General features: G+C 40.5%; 2 protein-coding genes across 7 annotated transcripts in view; one reads left to right on the forward strand and one right to left on the reverse strand.

The window, feature by feature from the left end:
* PEX1 (peroxisomal biogenesis factor 1) overlaps window positions 1–9,575 on the reverse strand; it is a 42,580-nt gene extending 33,005 nt beyond the window's left edge. For 2 of the 4 annotated variants that reach the window (XM_025872871.2, XM_025872869.2), the window contains exons 1-5: window positions 9,367–9,573; window positions 4,878–5,021; window positions 2,284–2,367; window positions 1,755–1,869; window positions 962–1,668 (exon numbers count right to left, since the gene is read on the reverse strand). In XM_025872871.2, coding sequence (XP_025728656.1) covers window positions 962–1,668; window positions 1,755–1,869; window positions 2,284–2,367; window positions 4,878–5,021; window positions 9,367–9,495 — 1,179 coding nt within the window. In that variant the 5' untranslated portion in view covers window positions 9,496–9,573. Of the gene's footprint in view, window positions 1–961; window positions 1,669–1,754; window positions 1,870–2,283; window positions 2,368–4,877; window positions 5,022–9,366 lie in introns of all 4 variants that reach the window. The other 2 variants (XM_025872872.2, XM_073898786.1) reach the window with 2 other exon arrangements.
* A 134-nt stretch (window positions 9,576–9,709) lies between these two features.
* Window positions 9,710–18,342, forward strand: RBM48 (RNA binding motif protein 48). Of its 3 annotated transcripts, XM_025872873.2 has the most exons (5): window positions 9,710–9,969; window positions 10,928–11,118; window positions 12,736–12,881; window positions 14,561–15,129; window positions 17,587–18,342. In XM_025872873.2, exons 1-5 carry the CDS (start codon window positions 9,859–9,861, stop codon window positions 17,671–17,673), a joined length of 1,104 nt encoding a protein of 367 aa, XP_025728658.1. In that variant the 5' UTR covers window positions 9,710–9,858; the 3' UTR covers window positions 17,674–18,342. The 3 variants fall into 3 exon arrangements, with proteins under 3 accessions (XP_025728658.1, XP_073754888.1, XP_025728659.1); XM_073898787.1 differs by lacking the exon at window positions 10,928–11,118 and having other exon boundaries at window positions 9,828–9,969; XM_025872874.2 differs by lacking the exons at window positions 9,710–9,969; window positions 12,736–12,881 and having other exon boundaries at window positions 10,982–11,118.
* Window positions 18,343–18,347: the final 5 nt, after the last annotated feature.

Consider the following 18,347-nt stretch of genomic DNA (forward strand, 5'->3'; position numbering starts at 1 on the left):
AAAACTTTGTCAGTTGCCAGCACAGAGGTCAGAGGTGAAACTGGCAATAAAAGACATCTACAGGGGCACCTGGGCGGCTCAGTCGTTAAGTGTCTGCCTTCGGCTCAGGTCATGGTCCCAGGGTCCTGGGATCAAGCCCCGCATCGGGCTCCCTGCTCAGCGGGAAGCCTGTTTCTCGCTCTCCCACTCCCCCTGCTTGTGTTCCCTCTCTTGCTGTGTCTATCAAATAAATAAAATCTTAAAAAAAAAAAGAAAAGAAATCTATAAAGGAGATCCCCTTCCTCTCCTATTTTTCTTCCTTGTCCTAGTAATTTCCTCCCTTTATCACCATGAAGTCTTGCTTCACAATGGCTCAAATTAAGTTCAAATAAAAGGGGCTGGTGACTCGCTCCACATAAACTAAGCATTACTATCTGAGGCCAGAATGAGGTGGACACTGGTTGCTCTCCTCCCCTCCACAGTCCCACAGTTAAAAGAGCAGATTCCAGCAGGGTAAGCAGCTTCTGGGTACACCCCTCACGCTATGGGTCTCTCCCTACCTAGGTACTGCCCTCAACACATAGCAAGTCCTCCCTTGGCTTTCAGGAACTGGGGAACAAACCTTCTGCAGGCATTAAAGATATGAAGCTATGTAAGGCACCCCGTGCTAAGCACGAACCTGAGAGTCAGCCCGCCTGGGTGTGAATCCTAGTTGTACTTACTATGTGACCTCAGGCAAGTAATTTTGACCTCTCTGGGCCTATATCTTACAGCTGTCCAAGTTTCTTTAATCAGAAAATACGCAATCTTCACCCAAACAAGGACTTTACCTTGCAATCACAAATGCGTCCCTGCAGGGACTTTAGACACTCTTACTGTACTGATTTTCAAATTGTATATAAAATATTATTCTAATTCATAATCTGGAGAATTTCAAGCAACATGAAATTGTTTTCTCCCTAATAATACATTTTATACTAACCCAGACTTTCCCAAGATGAAGAGCTTCTACAGTTTTGGTGTATTTGATAGCATTCTTCAATTCCTCAAGTCCATTCCAGACTACTTGTAGCACACAGGCCTTGGCTGCTTCCAAGTTGATCGGTTTTTGATCTAGTGGTTCTAAGGTCTGCTTCTCTTTTTCAGGTGACAGCATATTTTGTTTTGTTTTACGTTGCTTTGGAGAAAATAGCTTAATTAGCTTCCCGTAGGTGACAGTAAAGCTGGGTTCCACATCAAAATATTCCTGGTCCCATGGAAATACATGAATGGCACAGTGTCTGTGAAACTCCGAAGTTGCTGTTGTGTTACACATACTGGGAGGCTGCGATTTGCACACTCTGAAAATATTGTCTAGGGGAACAACTTGGGACTGCATAGTTTTGAATGCATTCATTTCAGTTAAACCCCAGGATAGCTCTGGTTTCTTCTCAGACCCAAAAGAAAAAATGCTTCCTAACACAGTCCATAAGCTTGGCATGGATGGTGAGTCAGTGGTCACCTCTGAGTCTGTCTTATTAGACCCAGGGCCTGTCAATCCTTTTTGGTCTCCTCTGGAATTATGAAATTTCCCATGTGCATTATCTGCTTCTGAACATGTATTCTCCTTGGCTTGGCGGGTCTTTGGCTGAATAAGGAGTTTAGTGTCAGTTTCCAGCCTTCCATAAGCAGCTGCTGGTGTTAGTGCAACTGTGTGGGGAAGCAAGCCATCAGTACACATTCACCTCTGCCAAGGGCTCAACGCTACGGTGTAGAACACAATGGAAAGCACCTACCAGTTTGGATAAATATGTAAGTTTGTTGATCAACCCAGACAGGAAAAATGGCTTTTGGAAAAACTATTCGAATTTGATCCAGAAGATGCTGTTCAAGGGAAGCAGCATGCAGCTCCTACAACCAACCAACAAAAAGATCTATTCACTTTACCTTTTGTCATTCCACGTCTAGGAAGGAAATCACAATTCATTCTTCTAACTCGAACCAACTCAGAATACATAATATAGCTCAGAAAAGAGAAATCTAAAGACGCTGATATTTTGGCTTCCAGTTATGGAAGGATTAAGTCACAGGGATAGAAGGCACAGCATAGGAAATGTAGTCAGTCGTATCTTAATGGCACTGTCTGGTGACAGATGGCAACTACACTTGTCGTGAGCACAGCATGACGTAGAGACACTGAATCACTATGTTGTACACCTGAAACTAGTGTAACACTGGGTGTCTGCTATACTTCAATATAAACGAACAACTATGTTGAAGCAGTTTAACGTTAAACTGGGCTAGTTCTCATTGTGTTTTCTTTACCAGTATCTCCCAGTCATCTGCTGAGAGGGGTTCCACCTCGACTTGCTGACAAGACACCACATGGGAACACAGCTTGAGAAACACCTGGAAAAAATGGAAAATGGAAAACTACTTTTATAAAAGACTTTTTGTATCCCTAGGAAATGAGAAGTTCTCTTTAGGCAAGTAAGTGTGAACGAGTGAATGAGTGAGCATGTGTGCCTCTGTGTATTATAGAGATCTCCACTGGACAAATATTTATTAAGCACTTATTCTTAGGCAGGCCTTGATATACTTAACATTTTAGGAAAAAAACTCTCACGACTAATTATAGAAAAAAGGAAAATATATCCTAGCACAACATATTTTTTAAAAAATAAAGATAAGGGGCGCCTGGGTGGCTCAGTCAGTTAAGCGTCTGCCTTCAGCTCAGGTTGTGATCCCAGGGTCCTGGAATCAAGCCCCATGTTGGGCTCTCTGCTCGTCAGGGAGCTGCTTCTCCCTCTCCCTCTGCAGCTCCCCCGGCTTGTTCTCTGTCAAATAAATAAATAAAATCTTTGAAAAAAAATGTAAGAAGAAACAATAATGACATCAAGTCATGGCTTGATCTAATATATATACACTTTATTATTTATAAAAGTTTTATGACTTAGTTTTATAACTAACCTCAAACCATGGTGCTTCTACAAAAGTAAAAATAAAAAAAAATGCAGAGACAGAGATCAGAACCAATTATTTACAGGTATAAACATTCACAGCTAGAAGTAAAGTAAAACAAATGTGTCCTCATTCCAGTCTATGGATATATACGAAATGCCAGTGTGTCTCAAGAAGCTGGAATCCACCACCTTACTTTCTTCCCCCCCTTCTCTAGGCATTTCTGGGGATTGAGGAGTAAAATCCCAAACCACCAAGTATTACATGCTCCAGTGAACCAACCCTTCCTTCTCTGCTTTTGTGGATTGGCGCCGAATTTCCCCAAATGCCTCACCATCAGTGAATCTCCCTTCAGCACCTCCCATATGCCCTATTTGAAAAGAGTGATTCTGGGGGCGCCTGGGTGGCTCAGTCATTAAGCGTCTGCCTTCGGCTCAGGTCATGATCCCAGGGTCCTGGGATGGAGCCCCATACTGGGCTCCCGGCTCAGCGGGGAGCCTGCTTCTCCCTCTCCCTCTGCCTGCTGCTTCCCCTGCTTGTACTCTCTCTGTCAAATGAAAAATTAAATATCTTAAAAAAAAAAAAAAAAGAAAAGAGTGATTCTGGGAAAGTACAAAGCAGCTCCTGCCCACCAAGAAGCTATAATCCTGGGTGAGCCAGTCCACTCTGTTCCTATTCTTTGGGAGATAGTGCCTTAGGCACAATACACAGAGGATCTGCAGAAAATCAGGTAAAAGCTCACTCTGAAGCAAAGAGGCATTAAAAACATACAAGACTGTTCGGAGGCTGATGAAGACATCAAGGTTGGGAACAGGAAGCTGGTGTTTCCCATGGGGAAGGACCACATACTCGAAGAGAGGAGAACTTTAACTTGCTATGCAGTTCCGGGCAAACTGTTCTATCTTCCTAGGTTTGTAGAGAAAGGCACCTAAATTAGTGATATCTAGGGTCGCTGTGGTGCTAAAGTTTTAAGATTCTACCAAAGATTTAGGGTGAGCAGAGGACTAATACTAGGCCTATGGATTTATCATTAGTGGCCTATTCTCATTATCAAAAATATGCATGAACAAAATCAGTCTGTGTTCAAAACAAGTTAAAAAGATGTGACGTTCTTGGATACTGTTGTGGGAAACTGGAAATAGAATGCAATTTAGCCCCATTTATCAAAATTTTAAATATGCAGCCCCTTAGACTCTGTAATTCAATTTGTAGTATTTTATTCCATATATATATAAAGATATTCAATGCATATTGTTTGTAATACATGGAAAGGCATCTCTGATATATTTTGTGGGGGGAAAAACTGCAGAAAATGTGTATGATCCCATTCTTTAAATCCTAAAGGTGTACTGAGATCCCAACATACAGTACATACTCATTCTAAGGCTGGGGTTAAAGAAAGAGAAAAACATTTTTTTACTCTCACTTGTAAAATATTTGTAATGAATGTGTATTACTTCTGTAGTTTAACATATTTAGAAGGGAATAAATTAGTGAATACAATAAAATGAAAACACAGACATAAATCCTTTAGCTTTGGGGTTTACCACCTAAGCATATTAAATTCATAGCCAAGACAAAAATAGAAAAATAACAACTCTTTCGTTGGACAGTTTCAAGTATGACCTTGGAAGGTTAGAAGATTTGCCAGAAACAAATGAAGTTCAATAACAGTAAGTAAAACTCAATAATTCATAAGGCAAAAATAATTGCACACAAACAAAATTAGAGAACCTGGAAAGTGAGTAAAATAGAACACAAATTCAAGTAGGGAGCAGACTCCAAGACAATGACTTAACAACAGTATATAGTTAACTTGAATATCCTGGACTGGTTACAGTAGCACACAAATTAGGTGTCATCTCACCTCCTTAAAAAAATTAATCTGAATGTTTTCTTCCCGTTGCTATATTATGTGACATTAGGAGAAAGTCATAGTCATCACATTTTGTACTTACCTGGTCCCCATTTGAGAGTCCAAGTTTCTGACCAACTTGTCTGTTAATTTCAGCCACATTTTCACCTTGATCACTGAAATGCCTACCTTCCACCCAACTCAAGAATGCAGGCTGGTGACCCCAGGCTACTTCTATAGCTTGATTCTGTTTATTCAAGAAATAAGAAAGGGGGTGGGGAGAAGAAATAAGAAAGGAGGGATGAGAATTTTTATATGCTTTTCTAGATTCACATAAAAGATAAACTATTATTGCAACCCACACATAAAAAAAGAGTTCTACAGATGGATGGTAACTCTCTGTTGTGCACATTAGAGCATTTAAAAAGCTATAAACATTTCCAATAACCAAAGCTGGTGATGCTATGGGTGAAACCAATACCCCCCTTTTTTTTTTAAGATTTTATTTATTTATCTGACAAAGAGAAACACAGTGAGAGAGGGAACACAAGCAGGGGGAGTGGGAGAGGGAGAAGCAGGCTTCCTGCCGAGCAGAGAGCCCGATGTGGGGCTCGATCCCAGGACCCTGGGATCATGACCTGAGCCGGAAGGCAGACACTTAACAACTGAGCCACCCAGGCACCCCTCCCTTGTTTTCTTATGATGCAAATTCATTCAACCACTCCAAAATTCAAAATGGCAATAGGTAGCCAGTGAATTTACCTAAACTCTGAGCTGTGTATATATATATATATATATACACACACACACATATATATGTACTCTATCTCTATATCTTAGAGAGAGAGTATACACACACACACACACACACACACACACACACACACACACACACACTTGTTCTGAATTAATGATTTGAAGAAGAAAACCACCCCAGAAGATATCTCTGCAGTATTTTCTGTAACAGTGAAAACTTAGGACTGTCTTAAATGTCTATTAACAGGGAAATTATTAAATAAGCTACAAATTTACTATTTTAGTAAAGCATGAGTCAATAAGTAGAAATATATCATGATCATTAAAAATGTAACAGTATTTGTTTATTAGAAGAGAATAAATGTACATGGTAAAAGCACAAAAATTACAAAAAATAAAAGAAGCTAGGTTCCTGTTCCCAAAGGTAATTACTGTTAATAGTTTCTTATGTACATTTCCAGAAATTTTATATTACACAGCTTCTTAAATAATTCTGAAAATTTTACAACTATGGAATTATAAGTACAAAAATCAAAATATAAAAGGTATTCCCATTAAGATCAATTATATGAAATACGTTAAGTTTGTGACTAAGGACTAAACAATGTTTTCTATGATTAAAGAATTACAAACTCATTATTGAAAACTTAAAAAGTATATAAACTTGGAAGAAAAAAGGAATTACTGATATTCCCTCCACAAGACAACCACATGAACAATTTTGTCTAGCTAATCCTGTCTTCTATGCAAAAATTTTTAAATAGTTGTATATTATAGTCATTATTTAGTATCCTTTTCCCCACTTAGCATTGTATCATAAGCTTTTGCACACATTTATCATTTTTTCAATAAAAAGTAAGGACTTCATTAATAGCCATCAAAACTTACCATCTCAGGAAGTTTTAGTATTTTGAAAGTCATTTATTTATATCAAAATAAATTCATTCATTTACATCAAACTTTACTACCTCAAAACATTATAGGCCACTTACTGTTTCTTTAAATAGGAAAAATTTCAAAGGATGTTGGAGCCATTTCTGAGGCAATATAATGTACTTTAAATTAGCCATGTTATTAAAATGTTATTAAAACTTTGTATAGAAGAAAGTCATCATGTATCACTTGTGTAATTTTTCCCACAATTCACAGTATAGTCCAACTGCTCAGGGTAACAAAACCCTTCCACCACGCACAGTGTGATGAAGTATACAGAGCCCTGGACTTGGAGTCAAATTCCAAATTAACTACGTCAGCTGTGTGTGAGCTGAGGTTACAAGGGTGAAGATGACCAACCGGCTATATGCTTTCCACACTCGTTCATCAGTCTGTGGCATATAATTTCATAAGAAGAAACTTTCGAAACCAGAGATGTTGAAATAAGGAAATACAAAATACACCCCGAAACATCAAAGAGGAGGGTTCTACCAACTCACTGGACAAGGGGAAAATCAACTTCTTGAAATAGGAAAAATACTTCAATTATTCATTTGGTCAAAACGTAGCAACCAGCTCCACAGTCATAATATATGTTCAGTTGGATTTAGTAAACTTTGCAGACTAATATGAGTCCATTTTCATGTAAAACCTTTCCCACCTGAACCACAGAACCTCAGGTAAAGAGAAGAAACCAACAGACTGAAGAGAAAGGAGCCTGCTTCTCAGGAGGTCAATCAACAAATGACTGACTACCTGCTTTTCCTTGTACCTGTGGTGCCGGTATCACCTGGAGGGAACTTTCAGGTGAAATCACAGGTTGTCAGGCCTTAGGACCGGCCAGATCCGAGGCCTGGGTTCTCCCTTGCTAACACAAAAAGAAATGACAAGTCTGTACCTGGCCATTTCTGGAGGGCGATTTAGGTTTATCTGTCTGCATTCAGTGTGGATGTGAATCCTTTCCCCCATTTCAGCAATCACAGCAAGCACTGAGCCCAGCATACAGACAAAATAACTGAGTTAAAGCAATGGTTCTCAACGAGGGGCGTTTTTTTGTTCCGCAGGAGACATCTGGCAACGTGTGGAGACACGTGGAGACGTGGGGTTTTTTTTGGCTATCACTACTGAAAAGGAGGTGTGCTACTGGCATCTAGTGGACAGAGGTCAGAGATACCGTTAAATATCTTATAACACCCATCAGTCCCCCACAACAAAATATTATCCAGCCTGAAGTGCCAAGGTTAAAAAATCCTGAGTTAAAGCATCTACTGGGTATCCAGTCCTGAGATAAGGACCTGGATAAGCAAAAGACGATACTTGAAACACAGAGTACAAGTGAGATGTGCCACATAAACACAACAGTGAAGTTTCAAAAAGGAGACAAATGTGAACAACCCAGAATTTGAAAGCTAGGCGGAGGAGGTAAGATTATGCTCAGCTTTTGAAGGCATGAAATGAAGAAAAACGTTTTGGGGAGAAAGAACAGCATGAGTAAGAGTACAGAAGTAGGAAGGAGCTGGGTTATGAAAGGAAACAGTGAGAAGGCCAGTCTGGATGCCGCAGAGTAAGAGACAAGAGGACAAATTACCTGGAAATGGTACCTGCCTAGGAGTGCAAGTTTCCTAACACGAGAAAGTACAGAAATGATCTAGATACCGCAGGTCCCTTTCGCCATCAACATTCTATGATTCTGTAATAGTAGGTCTCAATTGTTGTGCATCCAAGTAGCCCAAAGATATTTTTTAAATTACAGATGACTGAAGCTCACTCCCCAAGATTCTGATTCAATAAGTCCAAGAAAGGACCAGAACATTCGTCTTTTGAAAAGTTTAAAGGTAAATCTGACACAGCCCAGGAAACTATTCTTCTAACCCTCTTCCCATTACAGCATTATAGGTATTATGTACTCCATGCTTCAGCCCAAATAAAACAATTTAACACATTAACTCCCAACTCATGACTTCCTGCTTTAATAATTACCTATGCCCTCTAAACCAATAATGCTAGGGGGAAAATAATCTAGAAAAATCGTTCCAGAAAAGTGGAAAGGGAGGATACTTAAAATTAATGTAAACTCTTAAATATTTCCTGCATGATTAGCCAGTGGTGGGTACCATGCATCCAGGATTTCAAATATTCTATCCCTTTGCCCGCATAAGCATACTCAAACTCAGAGACTATGTGCTTCTATTTCTAGTTATGAAAGTGCAGATGCTGTATCTCTTTTAATAATTAATTAGAAGGGTAACGGCAGAGGTTCAAGTATCCTACCTATGTACTTCCAAATATGCAAAATTCTGCACATTGCTGGTACACCTCGGAACTGTTCCAAACATCAGCGACACAGGGAAGAACCTTATTTTATTAACCTACCCCGCTGGGGGGACACGATGCTCAGTCCCTGTTAACGTACCCTGTTAACTTACTGGGACTCTGCAAACCAAATCTGCCCCTCCCTCTGGAGGCCGGGACGGCAGCCGTGCAAGCACCTGGAAATCACTAGCGAGAAAAACTTTTTTTAAAATAAAAATAAAGATTAGCGAATTCCCAGGAGCTTTTCCAAACTGGAGAAATATTTCCGAATGCAGACGTAGAATATTAGGATGCTTGAAAGCCCAGTCTCACCGAGTGAAAACACCTGAAACAGGGCAAGTTAAAGGCCCAGGGCTGCACTAAACGTGGTGTGGGCTGCAGAGCCTGTCCCCGCCGGCCTTGCCCTCGAGCGGCCCTCAGTCTGGCCTCTGAACGGCTCGGTGGCGACGAAAGGCAGCCCGTGCCACGCCGCCCCGAGAGGCTTGAGGGCCGCCGCGTCCCTAAAAGGTCTTGGCCCCGTCCGACCCATGGCTGCCAACCAGGTGTCCCGAGTCTGGGCTGGGAGCCCCCGTCCAGGGCCGGCGCGTTACCTGCAGCAGGTGCAGCTGGGCCACGAGGCGCCGCGGCAAGTGGAGGAAGCAGTCGCGAGCGTTGGTGAAGACCACAGTTACCGCTACCCCACCACCCTCTGCACCCGCTAGGCGATCGCTGCCCCACATTGTGGAGGAGCGGGGAGCAGCCCCCAGCCGTCCACTCCAGCGGACGCGGGCCACTAGGCCGACCGAGGGCGTCGGAGCCAGAGAAGATCGATCGGCCCCGCCCCCTGCGGCCCCGCCCCTCCCGCCGCGCGCGCCCGGACGAGGAGGGGCAAGCAAGCTGCTCCAGCTCTCCGAGGTCTCTCCGCCAGGCCGCTGGAGGGCGGCACCTCGTTCACCGAAGACTCACTCACAGGAAACGATGCCCGACACTGTCGATTCTCCAGCCAACCCTGGCACGTCTTGACCCATCGTCCTCTCTTATTGGGTGAACAGGAATGCGGCGAGCCGGATGTTGTCGTTTTTGCAAGGGCCAAAATAGGCAAGATGGCGTCGAGTGGCGGGGAGCTTGGAGGCGTATTTGACCACCACGTCCAGAGGGCTGTATGCGACACGCGGGCCAAGTATCGGGAGGGGCGGCGGCCTCGTGCTGTCAAGGTAAAGGGATTTTGGTTTCATTCGCTGTTCCTGATAGCTTTATCTTAGCTCTAGCTCCACATGCCCAGTTTATGTAAATAGAGGCTTGAAGGGCTGCGGTCCTGTCCATCAGTCATTGGAGATGGGTATGAGAAAGTGGTACTCAGTGACCAAAGATTCTCACGAACCCTTTGGTCAACTGCTATAACGTCAGCTCCGGAAGGACAGGGCTTTGTTTTAGTCATTGTATCTTCCGTGTTTACAGTAGTGCTTGGCGCATGGGAAGCACTCAGTGAATCTTTGTTATCTCTCTCTAGTAATTTCTTCTGAGCCAACTTCTGCAAAATATGTCGATTGAAGATAGTCTGTGTTTTAATTAGAGGCCTTCACACGGAAGGGTGAACTTATTCTTTATTTTTTCTGCAGACCGGTTGAACGGAATGTTTCTTCTTTTCAGAGCTTTTAAGTTTTTAATTTTAATTCCAGTATAGTTAACATACAGTGTTATATTAGTTTCAGGTACAACGTAATGATTCAGCAATTCTTTACATTACTTAGTGCTCGGCATAAGTGTAGTCTTTAATCCCCAGAGCTTTTTTTTTTTTTTAATAGAAGATATGTCTTACAATTATCATATGGTTTCACTTATTTGTGGAACATAAGGAACAGCATGGAGGACATTAGGAGAAGGAAGGGAAAAATGAAGGGGGGAAATCAGAGGGCAAGACGAACCATGAGACTATGGACTCTGGAAACAAACAGGGTTTTAGAGGGGAGGGAGGTGGGGGGATGGGTTAGCCCGGTGATGGGTATTAAAGAGGGCACTCCTACACAAACAATGAATCGTGGAACACTACATCAAACACTAATGATGTAATGTATGGTGACTAACATAACATAATACAAAATTATTAAAAAAAGAAGATATGTCTTAGGTTTATTTGGAAAATACATTTTTGTGTGTTTGCATTTCTTTTAGGTATATACAATCAATTTGGAATCCCGGTACTTGTTAATACAAGGAGTTCCTGCAGTGGGAGCAATGAAGGAATTAGTTGAGCGATTTGCTCTATATGGTGCAATTGAACAGTATAATCCTCTAGATGAATACCCAGCAGAAGACTTTACAGAAGTTTATCTTATTAAATTTATGAATTTACAAAGTGCAAGGTAATGTGCAAGTTAAGCGTAAATTTCATTTCCTCCATTCCCATTGCTATCACTTTGGCCCCAGTTGTCCCTTATTCATACCTGAATTACTCAATAACCTGACATGGCCCTATATTATTTTTATCTTACTCCAGGCTCAAAGGTCATTCCCATGCTTAACAGCCTTTGGTCATGTATTGTGGTAGATTAAAAAATGGGTTTGGGGTAAGTTTTCAAACTCCACTGCTTACTAAAATCACGACTTTGGACAAGTTATTTAACCTCAGTAAGCCTGTTTTTTCTGTTCTATGAAATTTGTACGGTGAAAGGACCTATCTTGGGGATTGTGTGGGGATGGTATGAGATAATCCATGTAAAGGGGCTAAATGTAGTGCCTCCTATGTTCAGAATGCAGTAAACATTAGCTATTGAAGTTCTTAATGTTATGCACCTCTGTGAATTGACCTAATCTTTTCCAGCTTTCTGTGTAACAAATTCTCTGCTTCAGTAAGGCTCAATCTAGTTTTACGTTGACCCCATGCTTGTCACTAATTTGATCCAAGACCCATCCTTCTTTGGCTATTACCATTCATATTTTTTCTTTTTTTTAAGATATTATTTTTAAGTAATCTCTACACCCAAAGTGGGGCTCCAACTTACAACTCCGAAATCAGGAATTGCATGGCCTACCGACTTAGCCAGCCAGGTGCCCCATCATTTATATTGTCTTTCTGTACTACAAATAGCACTTGCGGTCTGCCACTTGATTTTATGGGGTCATGTATTGTTCTCAGTTTGCTCTCATATGTAATCTCACTTTCCCTAACCAACTTGCCTGCCCCTCACGGGGCATATTTTCTAGAGCTTTTGCATCTCCTGCGACATGTAGTACAGTAGGCTGTGGAGTTGAACATCTCAGTTTGAATCATAGTTCCACAAACTAGTGTGAGCATGTTATAAATCTCCCTAGGCCTCAGTGTCATCATATAGTTTTTATGAAACGTTAATTCACTTAGGGCACTACCTGTTGCGTGGTAAAATCTCAGTAGGTATTTTTAGCATTATCTCTGGGCACAAAAGTACTTAAGTATTTTTTGTAGTATAAGGGCTGGCTGCTTATCTATATTTAATAAGTATTTGTTGAATATCATCTTCTAACTTTCTCATTGATTAATTATGTATTCAGTATTTACTTAATTATTGAAGATTTTACGATTACAATATTATTTTTATTATGTATGAATCCCTTTGTGCCGAAAAGGCTAAATTGGGTATGAGCTAACTCTTAAGGGCCATTTAACACAGAGAGATCTCTATTTCACGACCACAGATTGTGTACCTCAGGTTAACTGCTGGCTCCTAAGTTAATTAAAGGGAGTCTGGTTATGTGTGGATGACTTAGCTCAAAACCTGTTAGCCCTGTAGGGAGAGGGGATGAAAGGCTCAAAGAGTATGCACCAGATCAGTAGAGTCAGTACCATCCACAAGTAGAACATCTTAACTGCCAAACAATAGGATGTATGTACACATAGCAAAACCTGAACTTTGCTCTTTAGATCAATGCATTGTATACTAGTTCAGCTTTCATCCTAAGTAAATCAAGATTAATAAACCATGCTATCATGTATTTCTGTTTAGGACAGCCAAGAGAAAAATGGATGAACAGAGTTTCTTTGGTGGATTGCTTCATGTGTGCTATGCTCCAGAATTTGAAACAGTTGAAGAAACTAGAAAAAAATTACAGGAGAGAAAGGCTTATATAGCAAGAACTGCTAAAAATAAAGGTATGGAAAGCCAGTTACTAAACACCTATGTGTCAGGCACTCTGCTAGGTATATCATCATGGAGCTCCCAGTCTAGTGGAAAGAGAGGCAGATAAATGATCACAATATTCAGTAACTGTAAACTGCAGGATTCTGTGCAACACTCTTAAGTAATCTGGGCTGGAAAGGGAGAGATGTTGGTTTGTGGAAGAGTTCCTACAGGATGAGAAAGGTGGCCACTGAGTTTTGAAGGATAAGTAGACATTACTCAGAAGGGGAGAGGAAGCGATGGGAAGGTAGGCCAAGTAGCATGAATAAATGAGCATCATGTGGTTGAAGGAACATGAATAGCACAGGATAACCACAACACAAGGGCTGCAGTGAGAAGTAAGATTAGAAAAGACAGGAACTGAATCACGAAGGGCCCTGTATCCCATGCTAAGGAATTAAGGCTTGACCTAAAGGCAGTGAGAAACAATTATGATTTATTTGCACACTAGTTACCAGCTACCAATCTAAAACTGCTAAATTTGGGGGCGCCTGGGTGGTTCAGTTGGTTCAGCGACTGCCTTCGGCTCAGGTCATGATCCTGGAGTCCCGGGATCGAGTCCCACATCGGGCTCCCTGCTCAGCAGGGAGTCTGCTTCTCCCTCTGACCCTCTTCCCTCTTGTGCTCTCTCTCTCTCATTTTCTTTCTCTCAAATAAATAAAATCTTAAAAAAATAAATAAATAAAAATAAAACTGCTAAATTTGGAAAAATTCTACTTTTTACCAGCAGCTGGCCACGTGCCCCATATTCCCAGCTGAGTTTCCCTAGACACAAATTCCAGGTGCCTGGAATAGGGTCAAGGATTGTAGGAACAGAACACTCAGAATTGGACTAAAATAATGTACGTGGTCTGAAATCTGAATAATACTGGAGGCTCAGATTGTCAAACTTCCGCCCTTTAGTTGAAGGACAGTCAGTGTCCATATAGTTATTGAATATGACGATTTTATGACTGATTGGGGAAGGGTGTGTGGCAGAGGTGAAGAGAGAAATAAGGTGGGAAGACTTTTGGAAAACTTACCTGAAAATTTGGCAAGAGAGCTGTTGAGAGTCCCTCGTCATTAGTAGACATTGAACATTAACCTGTGAGATATGTGAATAGCTCCAGGAAAACTTTTATGGTTGTATAACAAATAAAAAACAAAATATGGGTCCAGCATATTGCCGCCTTTAAAAACAAACACAAACTAAGCAGTATATACATTCATATAGTAGAATACTCCAAAGCTGTGAGAAAAAAAAAAAGCATTCAATGTAATGACCTAGAAAAAACCTCTAAGATCTACAGTTAAGTGGAAAACGCAAAGGCACAGAGAAATGGATATTATGGAAGAAAAAGAGGAGTAGGTGGGAGGGGGAAAAGTGAGACATACTGGGCAGATTAAATAAGAAAGTAGGGATTACTTATGGAGGAGTGGAAACCAGGCATATGAGGGGCAAAGAAAGCGAAGCTTGACACTAATAAACACTCTGTCCTTTTTAGCTTTTAAACACATGAAGGTATTGGCGGCTCAAGAAATAAATTTTTCAGGGTAGCATTTGTTAACATTTTAAAGTAATGTTCTTAAAATTACACATTTCTGAATGATGGAAACAATAAATGAACTATTTTTTTTCCTCTTCTCTCACCTTTTAAATTGTAATATAAAGATCATTACATGACAAAGAAGAAACTGGTTACAGAGCTTAAAGACACAAAAGATTTTAGACAGGACTTCCATTCAGGGACATCTGGATTTTGTGCAACCACGCAGAACACTTCTACTGGCAACTCAGATCCTTGTCTTCCTTATTCTTGTGAATTGCCTTTATGTTATTTTTCCTCAAAATGTGCATGTTCATCAGGGCAGCATATGGACAGGGCATTAAACTTCTCTCAGGATGGTAGAAACCATGCTGAAACAGTGGAACATTGTATGTACAATGACTCTTTGCAGAAGATACAAATGAAACCTTTTAAAAATTCGTTCGCTTGCCCTGGTGCACAGAAGGCTATTACTTCTTCAGAAGCAGTTGACAGATTTATGCCTAGGACAACACAACTGCAGGAGCGGAAAAGAAGGAGAGAAGATGACCGTAAAATTGGAACTTTTCTCGAAACAAACACGAGTAGTAATGAGGTTATGATTGGGCCTCTGTTACCAGACATACCTAAAGTGGACATGCATGACGACTCGTTGAATACAACAGCGAATTTAATTCGGAATAAACTTCAAGAGGTAAGATCATTTTTAAAAAACTTTTAAGGGCGTCTGGGTGGCTCAATCCTTAAGCGTCTGCCTTCGGCTCAGGTCATGGTCCCAGGGTCCTGGGATCGAGCCCCGCATTGGGCTCCTTGCTCAGCGGGGAGCCTGCTTCTCCCTCTGCCTGCCTACCTGTCTGTCTGCTTGTGATCTCTCTCTCTTTGTCAAATAAACAAAATCTTAAAAAAAAAAAAAAAAAACTTTTGAGAGACCGTTTGGTCATAGGGACTAACAGCTAAATGGAGATTTGTGGCAACTAAACTATTATCATTAATTTTCTTCATTTTTTTTAAGATTTATTTATTTATTTATTTGACAGAGAGAGAGAGAGAGACAAGAAGAGAGGGAACATAAGCAGGGGGAGTGAGAGAGGGAGAAGCAGGCTTCCCGCTGAGCAGGGAGTCTGATGCGGGGCTCGATCCCAGGACCCTGGGATCATGACCGGAGCCAAAGGCAGATGCTTAACGACTGGGCCACCCAGGCGCCTCATTGATGTGTTTTTCTATAGTTCTCTGTTGAAGTAACTGAATCTAACAAATGTATGTGCTTTGATGTCATTAATCCTTGCCTTAAACAATGAACATAACATATTTTATATCATTCTAGATCTAAAATAAAAAGCAGTGGTTTTAGTCAGTGAGGTCAACCTGTGAGAGTGGAGGCCAGGCCCTCTCTTTTTAAAGCTCTCCAGATGGTTCTGTTATGAGCCAAAGTACAGAACTATTGTGTTGAAGGAAAATTATTACAACTTATTTCTCTCAAGTTCAAAGTTATTACAAATTACATCAAATTAAAATGCTTTTTGCTTCTTTGATAAAAGTAGCCATAGAATAAGGTGAGATTTCTAAAGACTGGGCCCTAAGGTCTGCACTTCAAAATGTCAACTTCTTAAATAGATTACAGCTTCATTGTTCTACTTAAGTAGTAATTTCTTTTTTTTTTTTTTTTTAAGATTTTATTTATTTATTCATGAGAGACAGAGGGAGAGAGAGAGAGAGAAGCAGAGGGAGAAGTAGGCTCTCAAGGAGCAGGGAGCCTGATGCAGGACTCGACTTAACGACTGAGCCACCCAGGCGCCCAATTAAGTAGTAATTTCTTTACACGTTATTTATGTAATCATTTTCCATTTTCTAAGTACAAATGAAAGAAAGCTAACATTTGAATTCGCTTTTGAAAGATACCTGTTTATGGGGCAAGCCGTTTAGAAATCTAATTGAGGGAGAAAGACCATTCTCCTAAACTTTAACTCTGAGGTTCAGAAAGTGCTTTTCATGCAGTTGTATATGTATTTTACAGTGTGATGAAGGGAGTCTAAGGTGGCTTAATTTATGTGTATTTTTGTTACCTGAAAATTATTACCTGATTAAGGGTGAGGCCTTATTTTATAATAATAAAAATCTGTGAACACAATTTCCATACTTAAGCCTCTTTAAATTTTTTAGTTTGTGCTGGCCCCCTTCCTTCCTTCAGATAGAGTTGAACTGAGGCATAGATGCAGATACATAGCTCTCTCAGCCAGAACTGACTATATTTTCAAGAAAAAAAGTTGTTGGGGACGTCTTGGTGGCTCAGTCGGTTAGCGTCTGCCTTCAGCTCAGGTCCCAGGGTCCTGGAATCGAGTCCTGCATGGGGCTCCGTGCTCCTTGGGGAGCCTGCTTTTCCCTCTGCCTGTGCGCTTGCCCACACTCTCTCGCTCTCGCACGTGCTCTCTTTCTCTCTCTGACAAATAAAAAAATCTCAGGGGAAAAGAAAAAAGTGGTTAGGTCCAATTCCTAGATAAGGAAACAGTAGAACAACAAAATTGAGAAAAATTAACTACAACTTACCACAGTTTCTAATAATTGTGCATCTAAATGAAGACTGTCATACTCTGCTTTAACTCATTGTCCACTCTTTTTCTGATGGTGTGTTTGGTTTCCCTTCCCTAGGAAATTGAGGATTATACCATTTTCTGCTTATTTCTCCAAATTTCTCATCTCCCCTCTCAAGGCTCCATGTCTCTAAATACATCAAATGTTATTAGTGTTTCGAGTTACGCAGAATCAGGATGTCTGTCTGTCTGTATCCATAAGATAGCAAGTGACTTCAGATCTATATAGGATTGTTAATGTAGAGTATGTATTTACATTTCTCTCTTCAGTTTTTTTTTCTTCTAAATGGCTTTAGAAATTTTACTCCCGTCATGTTTGGACAGAAAACTTTGTGCCTAGATCGTATGCTGTACCCTGAAATTGGGCTCACTCTGCCTCAAACGTGAGGGCAAGAATTGGATTACTAGATGTATATCCTACCTCTTCTTTTTTATTTATTTATTTATTATTTTATTTATTTTTAGCATTTTTTGTTTATTATTATATCCTATCTCTTCTAGTAGTTTACTTATTCTTGTACTATAAAAACTAATTTTGGTGGTTCTTTTTTTTTTTAAACTAGGTCATTTCATCTGTGCCAAAACCTCCGGAAGACAAGCTAGAAGATGTGCATACAAGTCGTCCATTAAAGCAAAGAAGAAGAATATAGACTGTCAGCAGCAAATTCTGTTTTCTACAGGACTCTTTATTTTTTATTTTTAGCCTGTCGTTTTAATTGTTGAAGAGATTATACTGCTGGTATTTTTTAATGCACTCCTCTTTGTAATATTATCCAAGGTACTTATAAAATTTCATTTTTTAAAATAAGTTTATCATGGACAAAATAGATGCCAGCCAAATATGTTCCTTAAAAAAAGAAAACTAAACTTTTCCAGGAGCTCCACCCAGTGACTTTGGTTACATCTTTTTGGCTAGAAGTGGGCTCGTGGCCGTTCCTAAACAGGGGAAGTCTGGCATTGTGAATGTTTACGTTTCCAACTTCTGTGGATAAGGAAGCAAGAGAAAAGAGGGTTGTAAAAGGCTTATTCACAGTATTTGCCACAAGAACCAAGCTTGTTGGCTAACTTAAAAAATAAAATTAGTTTATCATTACTTATTATAGGTGTTATTTTGATCATACTTAATATTGCAGAAACTGGGGATGCCTGGGCAGCTCAGTTGGTTAGGTGTCTGCCTTCAGCTCAGGTCATGATCCCAGGATCCTGGGATCAAGTCCCGCATCAGGCTCCCTGCTTCTCCTACCTGCCTCTGCCCCCTGCTTGTGCTTTCTCTCTCTCTGACAAACTAATAAAATCTTAAAAAACAAAAGTTACAGAAACTGTT

This window comes from Callorhinus ursinus, unplaced genomic scaffold (genome assembly GCF_003265705.2).
Source record: "Callorhinus ursinus isolate GAN/ISIS: 27379988/994484 unplaced genomic scaffold, GSC_fseal_2.0 scaffold12, whole genome shotgun sequence".
NCBI lineage: Eukaryota > Metazoa > Chordata > Mammalia > Carnivora > Otariidae > Callorhinus > Callorhinus ursinus.

What these genes read in the sequence shown, in the direction of transcription:
- RBM48 (XM_025872873.2), top strand. Translation starts at nt 9,859, where the DNA reads ATGGCGTCGAGTGGCGGGGAGCTTGGAGGCGTATTTGACCACCACGTC. An exon ending in GGCGGCCTCGTGCTGTCAAG is followed by an intron (nt 9,970 to 10,927) that starts GTAAAGGGATTT and finishes CATTTCTTTTAG; the next exon opens with GTATATACAATCAATTTGGA. An exon ending in TTCGGAATAAACTTCAAGAG is followed by an intron (nt 15,130 to 17,586) that starts GTAAGATCATTT and finishes TTTTTAAACTAG; the next exon opens with GTCATTTCATCTGTGCCAAA.